Source organism: Erpetoichthys calabaricus, chromosome 3, assembly GCF_900747795.2.
Source record: "Erpetoichthys calabaricus chromosome 3, fErpCal1.3, whole genome shotgun sequence".
In the NCBI taxonomy this organism is placed as follows: Eukaryota; Metazoa; Chordata; class Cladistia; order Polypteriformes; family Polypteridae; genus Erpetoichthys; species Erpetoichthys calabaricus.
In genome coordinates, this window is record NC_041396.2 from 62028985 (window position 1) to 62044737 (window position 15753).

The 15753-nt window shown below is 35.5% G+C and overlaps 1 protein-coding gene across 6 annotated transcripts in view; it reads left to right on the forward strand.

The window, feature by feature from the left end:
* The window catches only part of rock2a (rho-associated, coiled-coil containing protein kinase 2a), a 234846-nt gene that overhangs the window by 195436 nt on the left and 23657 nt on the right, over positions 1-15753 (forward strand). For 5 of the 6 annotated variants that reach the window (XM_051924915.1, XM_051924912.1, XM_051924913.1 and 2 more), the window contains exons 27-30: positions 552-740; positions 12179-12249; positions 13724-13812; positions 13921-13999. In XM_051924915.1, coding sequence (XP_051780875.1) covers positions 552-740; positions 12179-12249; positions 13724-13812; positions 13921-13999 — 428 coding nt within the window. The remainder of the gene's footprint in view (positions 1-551; positions 741-12178; positions 12250-13723; positions 13813-13920; positions 14000-15753) is intronic. The other variant, XM_051924917.1, reaches the window with a different exon arrangement.

The window sequence follows — 15753 nt, forward strand, 5'->3', positions numbered from 1 at the left end:
AAGGTTAATAGACATTTAGTATATTTGAAACTATTTATTTTATTTGCCAAAAGCAGAGGTAATATTGCCTTATAAAGGCACACAAGAGTGTTAAGGATTTGCACTTCCTATTTGACAAACGGTAATTTCCATCCTGTAGACATCTGCCTTCTCTCAGGTTTATATATTAATGCTAGATGCCACTGTTCAATACTGTGGGACTTTCACATTGTGACTAACTTATCTGTGTTTACTAGTCATTTCCAGTAACAATTTGTATTTTGCTTTCTGTTGTCATCAATGAAATATATATTTTGTCTATTTAAGCTGGTGCTACCTCTTCTAATAAAAGCAGTGATCCATTAATCTTAAACTTACCCACTACTAGTTATTTATTCTAACAAAGAAGGCAGCAACTATAATGAATGTTTCCATAACATGTGCCACTTTAATTGATCTGTTATTACCACCTCCTTTACATATTATATGTATATATTTTTTAAAGTCATTCTAGTTGAATTATAATTCCTCAACCTTTTTTCCTTTGCATTTTTCCTGCTATTCATTTTTAGTTCGTATTACTCATTCTCATACATCGGAATCCTTGTCTTTCACCTACAAACGATCATCTACTTCTGTCAGTATTGATACTAAGCCCTCCCAGTCCTGTATGATTTTTGACTCTGATTCTGATCTAGAGGAAGCAAGTGTGAGTGAACCTGAGCCACTCAAATATGAATCTTCAGAGTGTGACAATCCAGGTGACCTGCATGGATAAGCTTAAATTCTGTAGTTTTTATTTTCAAACCGCTGCAAAGTTTTGTCTTTTTATACTAACAGACTAAACTTTGGAATGCAGATAAGAGTTCTTTCATTTGTGCATTGCTAATTTGAGCTAATACATTAAGATGCAGGCCAAGTTAAGAAGTATTTGAATTGGATTTGGTTATTTATAGAAGTTTGAAATAGTTTTGTCTGTTTATTTAAAAAATGAATGTGTTTCAACAAGAATACACACAATGTTAATATTTATGTATTTTCGTGTGCACTAATCCAGTATTTTAGATGAAAACATAAATAGGATGAAATAATTTTGTTTCTTGATGCTTCTATTTATAATTCTGGATGGTTTAAACTTTACAAAGTAACACTTTAAGTGATGAGAGACACCAGTGATATATTAAAGTTTACATAGTAAATAAAAGTCATGTGAAGTAATAAATGAATTGAAAGTTCACCACTAGTGTATAGATTGTGATAATGGATTGTGCTTTTTGTTTTAATTAAAGCACAAAATAAAACGCATCATTAGAGACTATATGTAAATAAAATATGATAAACTAAGATATCCAAACTCTGTCCTTGGGGCCCACTGTGGCTGCAGGTTTTGGTTGCAACCGGATTCATAATCAGTAATAATAATTGATCTCATTTACTTAGCTGGTCTGTTTTTTTTTTTCTTCTCATATTCTGCATTCAGAAAAGCACAGTAGATTGATTTTTACATTTATAAAATATTTAGACATGTTTGTATGTATGCTATAGTTTTATAGGCTTAGGAGTATTTAATTTCCCTACTTTTTTGCCCTTTTTCTATGTAGTTTGCTACCTTTATTGTGTCCTAATAGTGACAGTTAACATCTAGAACAACAAACACTTGGGCAAACAACTCTGAACAATGAAAACGATGCTACTTCAGCATCAGACACATTAATTAGTAAATAATTGGTTAAATAACCAGAACACCTGGAAAAACAGAATGAAAATCATGATGGAAATATTGTTAACATGTAAAATAAAATCCCTGTTTAACTGCTTTGTATGTTGTAATAAAAAAAAATAAACTTGATTTTGTAATTTTACATTGACCACAAAGCACAGAAATAACAGTTCATTTAATTAGGCTAGGAGTTCAATTGAAACAGAAGTTGGTTAGAGCAATATCCTGTAACCACAGTGGGTCCCCAGGACTGAGTTTGAGAGTCACTTTTCTAAACTGTTACTTTCTTTAAGTATTAAAATACAGTTAAAGTGCTGTATAAGTAATATTAAAATAATTTATACAGCAGTTTTCACTTCTCAAAGTGCTTTACATAGAGAATGAGGAACCACTTCAGCCACCACCAATGTGTAGCACCCACCTGGATGATGCGATGGCAACCATGTTGCACCAGTATGCTCACTGCACATTAGCTGTTAGGTGGAGAAGGGGTCACAGAGAGAGAGAGAGAGAGAGAGAGAGTAGATAATTATAGGGCCAGAATAATTAGGCTGTTGTGGGCAATTTAACTTGGACATTGGGGATACCCCACGATTTACTATGTCAGCCCAAGGATCTTTTATAACTACAGAGAGTCAGAACCTCTGCTTTACGTCTTTGTCTGAAGGACAGTGCCATTTTTGCAGTGCAGCATCCCTGATACTACACTTGGGGCATTGGAAACCACACACAGACCATGGGGTAAGTGCCTCCCGTTGGCCTTTCCAACACCTGTTCCAGCAGCAACTCAAGATTTTCCTAGTTAGTCTCCTATCCAAGTACTGGCTGGGCCCAAAAATGCTTAACTTCTGAGGTGCAGGTGGTATGGCTACTGGCTAGAATATAATGGAAAAAATAATCTTAAATAATTCATTAACACTGGCACCACTTCTGCCTTTCTCTTCTTTCTTCACAATAGATTCCTCATTGTGTTTTAAATTCCATTTTTAATTTGCTTTTCTTAACACTCCTCTTGAATACAAGAATGTACTGGTAATCCTTCTATTTGTCTAAAAAGGGCATTCTGTTATGAGGAGATGCAGTATTTCCTTTTTTAACTTTAACATTTTACTGTAGATTATAATTGGAACATGTAAAAAAAAAAAAAAGTTGGTAACTATCAACCTATATATAATAGATAAAATGTACATTGCCTACACAATTGGCATTTTTCAATTACTTTTCATTATTTCATATTTTAATTTCAGTTGCAGTCAACATGTATGACTGATTATACTCTGCATAAGTATCATCTATATATATAATCGACCAAGTTGCCCGACCATGGGGTACACACGACAGAGCCCCGCCCGCCAACTCTAACCCTCCTCCCGTGTCATGGGATACGCATGACAGAGCCCCGCCTGCCAACTCTAACCCTCCTCCTGCGTCCACCCTCGCTCTCGAGGCATGAGCAGGCAGTGCGCATGGGGTACGCATGACAGAGCCCCGCCCGCCAACTGTAAACCTCCTCCTGCGTCCACCGTCGCTCTCGAGGCATGCACACTGCCTGTTCATGTGCTTGCCCCCAACTCCTCACCAAACACATCCTGAGTCACTTTGGTCTGTGCTACAGTCCACATGCACCTCTGAGCCACATTGACTGTTCGTTTTCCTAACATGGCCACCGCTTCACATGTATTTAATGGAAACAACTCTTCTTTCAATGTTATACAAATTCCTGCATCAGGTAACTGTTTCTTTCTATCAGTCGGATATTTCTGGAAAAATGTCATCAACGAAACTGTTGCTCTCGAACTTCACAACATGGCTATAACCTTTGTTTGCCCACATTGGGATAACTTCGGCGACATGCTGTCCGTTGTTCTTAGTCACGGAAGTATAGTCATACAGTCTGCTCAACAATACGCTGACTACATGAATTCTTCCAGAATTTATTGTGGCGATGTCCCAAATACTTCCAGCTACTATCACCATTCACTTCCGAGAACGTCCTTCATTCCCCGAAGAATTTCTTAGCAGTCTTACTCCCACTACCATGCCTCCGCATAAACTCAAAATTAAAATTGGTTCAGTCGACATGCTTCTCAGAAACCTCATGCCAGCAAGAAGTCTCTGTAATGGCACTAGACTGACTGTTACAAGCATTCACTGCAATGTACTGGAGTGTAAAACTATCACAGCTGCTACCTCACAAACTGTCCTTATTCCCAGGATTTCCCTGACCCCATCAGATTCAAATTTGGCTTTTACTTTTACACGCAGACAATTTCCTGTTAGATTAGCCTTTGCAATGACAATTAATAAGGCACAGGGCCAAACTTTCAAAAAATATGCCTGTATCTGCCAAAACCAGTTTTCAGTCACGGACAATTGTATGTTGCTCTCTCCAGAATTCCATCTTTTCATTCAGTCAGTCGTATCCTCAGACCCCCACCCCATTTGGACAACTGTGTCTTTCAGGAAGTGTTCACCCATCAATAAATAATTATGCAGCGTATAATACGCCACGGGTCGGCTAGTGTTTATTATTATCTTAAGCATGCATTGTTTATGTATATACTGTAATATATATACACATATATATATATATATACACACACTACTAGTCAAAAGTTTGGACTCGCCCAGAAATACACATTTGTAATAGAAATGCATGCCTTTATTTATCAAGATTCCGTTAAATTGATTTAAAAATGTATCTCATGATTGTTTTTTTATTTATTATTCACATATGGCTGCAAAGCAAAGCCTCATTTTCAGCAACCATTCCTTAAGTCTCCAAATGGTAAACTACCTTAGTGTGTCAGCCAGTGGAGTTTTTAGATTGCAAGGGATGGAAAGATCTTTAGGGAAAGTCACTGTGGGAAACAGACGGCTTGTAATTAACAGAGGTTTACAAGTCCCGGAAAGCTGGTAGAATGACTGATTTTATATATATATATATATATATACACACACACACACAGTGCATCCGGAAAGTATTCACAGCGCATCACTTTTTCCACATTTTGTTATGTTACAGCCTTAGTCCAAAATGGATTAAATTCATTTTTTTCCTCAGAATTCTATACACAACACCCCACAATGACAACGTGAAAAAAGTTTACTTGAGGTTTTTGCAAATTTATTAAAAATAAAAAAACTGAGAAATCACATGCACATAAGTATTCACAACCTTTGCTCAATACTTTGTCGATGCACCTTTGGCAGCAATTACAGCCTCAAGTCTTTTTGAATATGATGCCACAAGCTTGGCACACCTATCCTTGGCCAGTTTCACCCATACCTCTTTGCAGCACCTCTCAAGCTCCATCAGGATGGATGGGAAGCGTCGGTGCACAACCATTTTAAGATCTCTCCAGAGATGTTCAATCGGATTCAAGTCTGGGCTCTGGCTGGGCCACTCAAGGACATTCACAGAGTTGTTGTGAAGCCACTCCTTTGATATCTTGGCTGTGTGCTTAGGGTCGTTGTCCTGCTGAAAGATTAACCGTCTCCCCAGTCTGAGGTCAAGAGCACTCTGGAGCATGTTTTCATCCAGGATGTCTCTGTACATTGCTGCAGTCATCTTTCCCTTTATCCTGACTAGTCTCCCAGTCCCTGCCGCTGAAAAACATCCCATGCTTCACTGTAGGGATGGTATTGGCCTGGTGATGAGCGGTGCCTGGTTTCCTCCAAACGTGATGCCTGGCATTCACACCAGAGAGTTCAATCTTTGTCTCATCAGACCAGAGAATTTTCTTTCTCATGGTCTGAGAGTCCTTCAGGTGCCTTTTGGCAAACTCCAGGCGGGCTGCCATGTGCCTTTTACTAAGGAGTGGCTTCTGTCTGGCCACTCTACCATACAGGCCCGATTGGTAGATTGCTGCAGAGATGGTTGTCCTTCTGGAAGGTTCTCCTCTCTCCACAGAGGACCTCTGGAGCTGTGACAGAGTGACCATCGGGTTCTTGGTCACCTCCCTGACTAAGGCCCTTTGATAAACCCCCCCCCCCCCCCCCCCCCCCCCCCCCCCCCACCTGATCGCTCAGTTTAGATGGCCGGCCAGCTCTAGGAAGAGTCCTGGTAGTTTCGAACTTCTTCCACTTACGGATGATGGAGGCCACTGTGCCCATTGGGACCTTCAAAGCAGCAGAAATTTTTCTGTAACCTTCCCCAGATTTGTGCCTTGAGACAATCCTGTCTCGGTGGTCTACAGACAATTCCTTTGACTTCATGCTTGGTTTGTGGTTTGACATGAACTGTCAACTGTGGGACCTTATATAGACAGGTGTGTGCCTTTCCAAATCATGTCCAATCAACTGAATTTACCACAGTTGGACTCCAATTAAGCTGCAGAAACATCTTAAGAATGATCAGGGGAAACAGGATGCACCTGAGCTCAATTTTTAGCTTCATGGCAAAGGCTGTGAATACTTATGTACATGTGCTTTCTCAATTTTTTTATTTTTAATAAATTTGCAAAAATCTCAAGTAAACTTTCTTTACATTGTCATTATGGGGTGTTGTGTGTAGAATTCTGAGGAAAAAAATGAATTTAATCCATTTTGGACTAAGGCTGTAACATAACAACATGTGGAAAAAGTGATGCGCTGTAAATACTTTCCGGATACACTGTGTGTGTGTGTGTGTGTGTGTGTGTGTGTGTGTGTATGCATATAATAATATATATATATATATAATAAAAAAAATGTTAGAGTTGTGGTGGAAAGAAACATTGACTGAAATTTCAGCTTCACACTTGATGAAGGCTATACATCTGAAACGTCGTGTCTTTTTCCTTCTTTCATTCTCAAGATGGAAGTAACCAGTATATATATTTTATCATAATTATTTTAGTGCTAGGTCTTTTGGTCATAAAATATCTTGCCATGCAAAAAGGAACATACTTACTCTTACTGGTTATTTTCTTGTATGCCAAAATAAATACATAATCAATTAAAAAAACAAAAACAAAACTGGTACCATTACGTTTTATAAATGTTGGTATTTTCTTGGTACCAAGGTATTGGTCCTTGTGACATTACTTACAGGTGCACGGTTTAACAGTTAGAAATACAAACTCCTTCATGTTGTAGATCTTTTGTTCTCTGTTACTGGCATCTTCACGATGTATATCATGAAAGTAGCATTGGCAGTTACAGTATTAGCAGTGACTTATATTTCATTGTGTATTAATCTGTTCAGATGAAAATGAGTTTGTCTATTTTCATAAAAAATGCTTTCACTTGTAAGCTTGGTACATTGTACACCAATAGAAATGTAGTGTAGTTAAAATAAAGCACCAAAAACAAAAAAAAAATCATGATGTTGAACACAAAAGCAAGATTCAGTATGAACACAGACATCATGTACTGTTTCCTTTTTGTTTTATATTCTTTTTTTAATAAACATTTTGGGCCTTAAACATTCAAAAAGCAACACAGAAGAGAAAAAGAAAAATAAATTCCTTGTGGCCTTGGTATGCTGTCTCATCCTGACCCACTTGTGGTAGTGGGATATGCACTACATTTGAGCAAACACCGTGCTGTATGAGCAGGAATACAGTAAAGGTCTTACAGTTGTCTCAACATTAGTGGTGACACATCCAGCCAAGTGATTATACTGCTTCATATTTCATGTTGTGGATTCAAATGTCATTCTTGTCACTATGTGTGGATTTGCATTGTATGAGTATGTCCCATGATTGACTGGTATGTTCCAGAGTTAGTTCCTGACAAGTTTCTTCTGGGTGGGCTGTGGCCCTTATAACTTAGGTGTAAAGATAGTGGATGGAACATAAGTAACCACAGCAGTAGCTTTAATTAGAATGTGAAATTTAAATAATGTGTCTATAGTCTAAACTACAATGGTAATTCCAGTGGAGCTCTTCTAATATTGTCACATACATTATTACAGAGCATGTTGATTCTCTATATAAGCACTCTGTTGCCTACAATAGTTTTTTCTGTCATTAGTATTTTACTATGTAACTTTCATTTGAGTAGTGATAGAAAAGGAAAAAGTGTGACCTATATAGGAGGGAAAGACAGGAACAAGGCAGGGGAAAATGAAAGGGTTAAAGGCAAACTTTTAAAACCTCTTATACCATGAGGGCATTCTTCAGATGTTTTCACCTTGGGAGAACACCAAAATAAAGCATTATTATTCAAAATACACCATACAAACACGCATTTGGGCTTGTTTTGAACAGTAGAATCTGCTGTAAGTACTGATATGTCACTTGTATATATTTACAGATGTACTGTGAAGTAATATGTGAGAGCTCATAAAAATTCAGACAAGCGGTGTGACAGTTTTCTGTTTTTCACCACATAGCTCATTTTTGCTCAGTTGGAGCGAGGGTTCAATGCGTCGGTTGAAATCTACTGGTTGAGACCTTTTGATTGATGTGTAACACTTTTATGTCTTTATTTCCCAATTTTATTTCCTTTTTTTTTTTTTTTGGTGATTATGAAACACCCCATGTATGATTTAATTCCATATTAAAAGTCAACTGTAAATACTGTAATAATGTGATAATTATGAGTATGAAGCCGACACTTTTTTCTTGAAAACAAGGTATTGTTTATGTAGGTGTGTGGCATAGTTTACCTGTATGATGCGGTAAACAATTTTTAAAACATTTTTGGACCATTGCTCGGCCTGGTACCGGGCTGCTGAGGGTTTTTAATGTGAAAAGCTGCTGATAGAGATAATAAAGGAAGAAATTAAAAGGTTGGTTAGCCATTTAATCCTAGAGAAATGTGTGAACAAGTTTGAGAATTCGTCTGTTTTTCTTTCAAAAGTGTCTGGGAAACCTGAGAGGTTAATGTGGCAATGGTCAGGTGATGCTAAATATTTTATAATCAGCTTTGTATGGTTTTCAATTCTGACCATTTGAATGTGTTCCCTAAAATGCTCTGAAAGCAGTTTCTCTGTTTTACCGAGATATGTTGCTCCACACTTTCTACAAGAAATTAAGTAAATATGATTTTTGAACTTTCAGGAGTTTGACACATTTTATAAAACATTTTACAGAGGGACTATTTAATTTGTAAGTGATATGGTGGCTTCTATTATAGCAGAAAGTTCCTGGTGTGGAAAGTTTCTCTGCTTCCTAAAATGAATAGAGAACAAGAAATTTGTGTATGTTATGTTGTTGTTAGAAGGAGATCAAGGGTAGATTAGATAAAAAGTCTCCTGTGGAAGGATCTGTTTGTAAAATAGGGGAATTTTATCTGGTGATCTGAGGGGAAGGTTAGAGAGAGATTGTTTATTTAGAAACTGGATGACAAACACTTCTGGTGTTCCTGTTTGGGTGAATGAAGAGAGACTGAAAAAATATTTTTTTAACCATGTGCCATGGTTGGGAAGCAGCTATAGAACAAGTATGTAAGCCAGTTAGCATGCAATCAACAGGTTCCTGGAGACTAATGTGAAAGTGTTGTAGAGCTACAAGTAGGTATTTTGACCTGACAGGTGACTGGAAGCTGTTGAAATGTTTGATTAATTCCTGAAGCTGACTGCTAAGGTATATCTTTTGTACAGGTCAGAAACAAGGCTTGGATAGAAAGAAAACTAACATCATTCTGTAAAGTTCTACAGTTGTTCTGCAAAGATTTTGGTATACCTAGGTCCTGTCCTAGTATGACATTGCGACCTGGTCGCTAGGAGTTGCTATCAAAAGAGATGGCACTAAGGTTAAGTACTAGTTCTGCTAGTCTAATAAGATTGGACGTGGGTGAGTGCACTGCACTGCACTGGACGTCAAATAAAATAATGTATGAGGGCCTATGTAGGACAGTTGTGTAAAAAGAATTGATGTCCCAAATAAAGATGAGGCCTTTGGTACCCTCAACCTGAAACAAGCAAACACCTGGATAGTGGATAGTTCCCTACTGATCAATTGGACGGGACAAACAATACATTTCTACAGAGTTCAGTTCTGGTCAATACAGAACAATTAACTGCAGTTTTAAGATCCTGCATATTAATAAACCACCTCATTTTTGCAGCATTTCTATTCAAAAACAAGGTATAGTTTGTTAATGTTTAGCATATTTTCTTTCATTCACTGAATGTTTTGGCAAATGTATGTGTGTTCATGTGATCTTTCTAAGATGAAAATTATTATTTTGTATATATTTATATTACAGTTTAATTCTAAATTTGTAATTAAATCTTTAAAAATATTAACAGTTTGAGAACGATTCTTTTTAAAGAAAAATGATCAGTGTACATGAAGAAACAATCATTCTTTTTTATTTTAAATAATTAGACTACTTTCCCAAATGTAAATAATTATTGTTAAAACATTTTGCATTCTGCAAAGTCTTGTAAAACTGTATGTGCTATTTGACCTAACAAATATTCATTAAGGCTCCCATCAGTACAATCCAGGTGATGTTTTTCTGCAGCTTTCAGTTCAACGGTCAGACACATTTGAAGTAGGTGTCCATAAGTCTGTTTAGTGAATTCCTAATGTTATTCTAATGGATTTAGCCTACTTTTTCAAGATGAAGTCTGAAACTTTGCTGCTTGGCTAGGTCAGTACTCTTGTCCTTAGCAGTAGAATTTTACCTAAGTTAGAGTATGAATGTGAAAATGTCCTATTCCAAAACATTTTATAAGTAAATTACCCAATAAGATGCTTGAAAGATATTATTCACAGTAATTATGCAGGGTGTAATCAGTCACACATATATGAACTTTAGTTTTAGTGTAGAGGAACTTACAACAGATATTAGTTGTTTGACACAACGTTTCTAATTTTCAAGTAAATTTTATTTCATCACTAGATAGGTTATTGTACACCTTTAAACTCCATTGTAGAAAACCAGTTTATTTTGAGTACTATGATTAAACAGTAAAGGAACATGGATGTAAACAGTTGCCCTTAAATCATGTTTTGTTATTCTTGCAGATTTGTATATTCTATCACCAAAAATATAAATAAACCAGTATTTATTAACAATAGCAGGGTTTAACTACAACATGCATTCTGCACAGTGCTAGTAAACACATAATGAAATTCAGTTTTCTCAGACATACAGCTTTTTAATTTCTATCAAATCTCTCTTGTTTTTGTATACTCCAGCCATGTTTCTGAAGCTTGATTGTGCAGTATATAGTACAGTTAAATTTTTTCGATAATTAGTTTCCAGGAAATTGTTCCACTAGTAGTCTGTATTCCTTGATCAGTTTTTGATATCAGCCCTTTGTTATTTAATTTGATTTTAGGTGTAATCCATGACCCAATTATTGAGCTGCAGTCCAAAGGTGGTTACTTTACATATAATCAGAATATCACATTGGAGATTTATTTAATTTGGTGGTCTTTGCTTGTTTAAAATGTATGTAGAATTAGCTGAAAGTAATTTTATCCAAAAACACTGATTTATTTTCTTTCTTTTACTTTTTCTTTTCTTTGCTTTTTCTTTCGTAGACTTTATAGGGAGTGCCAGTGAGTGTTAATAAAATACAGCTACATGACGTGTTTGGGCTGTTTCTTATCTTTTATGTTATAAGTGGCCTTAATGAATTTAGAATGAGCTTTGAGAGTAATGTAATATAGAGCTTTTTAGAAACTGTTGTTGAAAAATCGATTCACATTATAAACAAAATATCCTTTGAATTGGAAGCTCCACCTCTTCCCCTCATTCATTGGTCAAGATATTCCTGTCTTTTATTTAAAATTCAATCCCATAAGAATTGCGCTTCCTTTTTTAGATGTGTGCTGATTTTTATGGAAGTTACTATTTAACAATATGTTAGCACAAAATGCATGTGTTTTGCATGTTGTGAACAAACGGCTGGATAATGCAACATGAGTAACATGAGAAGCGCCTTGTTGAAGTTTTTCATGTTGTTCGTCATTGTAGAGCATCGGTTACCACTGACTTATATTATAAGCTTTTTTATCTCCTTCTCCATGGAAAAAGTGAGATTAATTTTTTTTCTCGCTCATTGATACAAAATGCATGAGGAAACATATAAGAAAAACAATTTTTGGGTGGAGTATTCCTTTAAAGAAATAAAAACGACCTAGCAGGGAAGTATAGAAGTTTTCATAGTTTACACTTTGTTGCTATTCAATAATTTGGTTTGCTTGGCTGATTGCTAATTTATCATTAACAGCAAGTACAATGAAGATTTAAATAGTGAATTTCCTTTAGTTTGCCTTTGAATGTGATTTAACATTCTTTTTGTTGTTGGTAGTATGCTTAAAGTGCAAAAGGACTGAGAAATATTTTTCCTTGATTCTTTTAAAATAAAAGTAATTGTCAGGTACTAGTTATTTATAAAAGCCAATTGTACCAAAAAAAACTATTTAAATTTTTTAATAATAGTTGAAATAACGTTATATTTTGAAGACATTTCCCCACCCAAATAAAATTGTTTTTAATTAATTTATTTTATATGTGCATTATGGAATTGTGGTTAAAAAAAGTGGTAACTAAATTTTATTTACTACAGTGTCTTCTGTTTTATTTTAGAGTCAAGATTGGAAGGATGGCTATCGCTGCCTTTTAGAAACAATACTAAAAAGTTTGGATGGGAGAAGAAGGTAACATTATATAATAAATCCTCCTCGTTAAAGTTAATTCTGATATTTGCCTTGGTGCACCTTATTACAGTAAAGATTACTGCTGCAATTATCATTTATGCTGTTTATATTTAAGTTTGAACAACTGCCACAGATTGCTGTCTTTATATTGAACATTTCGCATAGCTATTTACACTGGACAACAAAGATTTTGCTTCCTGAACACTTAGGTGTATCTTGTGGATTTTTGGCCTGCTTATCACAAGAAAAAAAATGCCCTGCTTTAGTACAGTCACCTGTTTATGATTTTTCTATCATAAGTAATTCGTATACAGTACAACAGCTACAGCTGCAACATCTGTAGTGATCTTAACAGTACTTTACCGGCACTTGTACTAGGAGTGCAACTTGGATGTTCTTAGTATTGTTTTATTATTTATTAATAGGGCAGCAATGCTAAGGGATCAAATTAAATTAAAATGAAATGGCTGCTCCTTATGCATTTGCTTCCAAGGTAGAACAGTGTGGCACATAAAGCATTTGTCAACCCAAAAAAGATATATTTGCTTCATATTTATATAACGCTTGGACAGATTACATATTTTGTGAAAATTATGAACAAAGAAGGTGAAGGATTTCAATGCTTGCATTTCAGAAATTAATAATGCCAAGATTAAGGAAGACATTTACTGTATGTTGGTCCACAAGTTAAGACACATTGACTGGTTCCAATATCTGCTAGTGAGGCCAGAGAAACAGAATGCAAGGCATTCAAGAATGTTGAGAATTTTCTTGGTAACTTTAGAGCATCAGACTATACCCAGCCTGTTGACAACATGCTTCAAGCACACAAAACCATGATGTGCAACATAACGCTAACATTTTGTTTTCTGCATTCACACCTGGTCTGCTTCCTTGCTAATCTTGTTGCAGTCAATGATGAACATAGTGAAAGGTTTTACCAGGACATTGTTGCCATTGGAAAAGCAGCATGAAGGCAAATGGAATCAGTCAGTTCTGGCCGACTATTGAAATGAGAAGCATTAGATGCAGAGTACAAACGAAAATCAGCAGCAGCAAAACATTTTTAGCTCAACTGAACTAATACTGTGTCATCATTAAGCAATTAAGCTAAATTCAATAAAAGTTAATTTTGTGTTTCTCCAAACTCCCACTCAATACACTCAATCTGAAATTATATTTGTGTTGCAGCTTAAGGTTGTCAATCAAATGCTAAACATTTTCAGGAAACAAAACTTTTGGAAAAAAAAAATTGTTGTCGGTTGTTACTGGAGGTTATTGAAGGTTTTATTTTTCAGTTGGTAGAGGGTGACTATTAGACTAAAGAGGGTAGTAGTTCTGTTGTAGTATAAATAGTGTGGCAAGGTCCCTTTTTTTTGTCTTTAACCACTTCAGTTGTTTTAAATCACTTCAGATAAAAATGAAAACCCTTTCCTGCAAAATTCTGTTTTCCTTTTTTTTTTTAATTTGACAGTACGTTGTTGTGAGTAGTAAGAAGATTCTTTTCTACAACAGTGAACAAGACAGAGAACAGTCTAATCCTTATATGGTCTTGGATATTGAGTAAGCAGTTCATTTTCTTTCTGTGTAGTAAATTAACTTGTTTTTTTTTTTAAGTTTTCTTTTGGATGTATACTTAAAGATTTGATTCTGCTTTTGTTTTCTTACTAGCAAACTGTTCCATGTGAGATCAGTAACACAAACTGATGTGTATAGAGCCGATGCTAAAGATATCCCAAGGATATTTCAGGTAATACTTACTTTAATGTCTTACATGTTTAAAAAAACAATTCTTTAAAAATAGAAAATGGGATTGACATTTTAAAAATTATCCCCTATTCTCAGAAAACTGTGGTACTTTTTCTAAAATCACATGAAAAGAAAAGAAATCTTTATAAAATATTTACTTTAACACCAGAATATATATATTTTTTTTACTTATCCACTCCAGGTAGAGTATCTAATTTACTTAAATGATTTGACAAAACCATTTTTTGAAGTCACTATACACTCACCGGCCACTTTATTAGGTACACCTTGCTATTACTGCGGGTTTGACCCCCTTTTGCTTTCAGAACTACCGTAGTTCTTCGTGGCATAAATTCAACAAGGTGCTGGAAATACTCCTTTAGGAATTTTGGTCCATATTGACATGATAGCATCATGCAGTTGCTGCAGATGCAAATCTCCTGTTCCACCATATCCCAAAGGTGTCCTTTTGGATTGAGATTGGTGACGGTGGAGGCCATTTGAATACATTGAACTCACTGTCTTGTTCAGGAAACCAGTTTGAGATTATTTGAGCTTTGTGACGTGGAGCGTTACCCTTCTAGATGTTGCCTTCAGAAGATGGGTACGCTGATGGACATGGTCAGGAACAATACTCAGGTATATTACTCAGGACGTTTATGAAGCTGTGCAGTTAAACAGATAAAATTAATTTATGTAAATATAAACAGTAATAAAGGCCAAATAAATAATACAAAGTTAGAAAAAAGTCTGTCTTCAAAGATGGAAGTGCTCAAAAATTCTTGATTGTAATCTGATTCTTAAATATAAAAATACTTAAGCTAAAACTTCCACTGAAAAATGTCCATTAAACTACAAAAATGCATAATGCTTTTTCTTTCTTTTTTCCAAAAAAGTTAAAAAAAAAAAAAAAAAATTACCGTGAGGAAGTATTACTGTACCTTAAATTGCAAAACACTAATAATTTAAACTATAGACTAAACTAAACTACAGGAATAAGCAATTGACATTATGCTTAAACATCCTGTAGTTTTTAACAGTAATACAGTGTTTCATGGAACCGAAATAGACATAATGATTCCATGAAAATCCACCATTAAATGACAACTGTCAGGCATGTGCTGTCTGAGGTCACTTTCACCTACTAGCAATTATACTCCCCTAGATGGCATAGCTGTGCTGTAATTAAGGATTGTTGCAGTTACAACCAGTGGCTTCCACCATTCCACTAAACAGCCAGCTGATGATTTAGCTGTTGTCACATGTGATGGAGCTTGTTGCACCGCTAGATGTGCAACAGTTACATTTAATGAAGGCATATAATGATTGAATATGGTGTGAAATACATATTGAACTGTACTCCACTTTATGGATGGCTGCTGCATATTCACCGTGTTCAAACGAGTTGGCTTCATTTATAAGAAATATAGGGTCACTCGATAAAAAATTAATAGAAATTCAACTAACAAACATTTTTTTGGGTTTAATGAGAGTGTTTGTATCTGCAGAGTTACCTAAGTCCTTTTGGACTAAGTAGTATCAGACAAAGGATGAATGAGTGTTTAGGTTTATGGATTTTTTTTTTGTACTTGTATATTTTGAAATTTAGGGTGTGTGTGTGTGTGTGTGTATATATATATATATATATATATATATATTATACTAGCCGCCACATAATCACGCCGCTTTTTTAATGATTTTTAAGCACAGGGAAAAAAATGAACATTTGAAAAATCCGTAATTTAATAAACCACC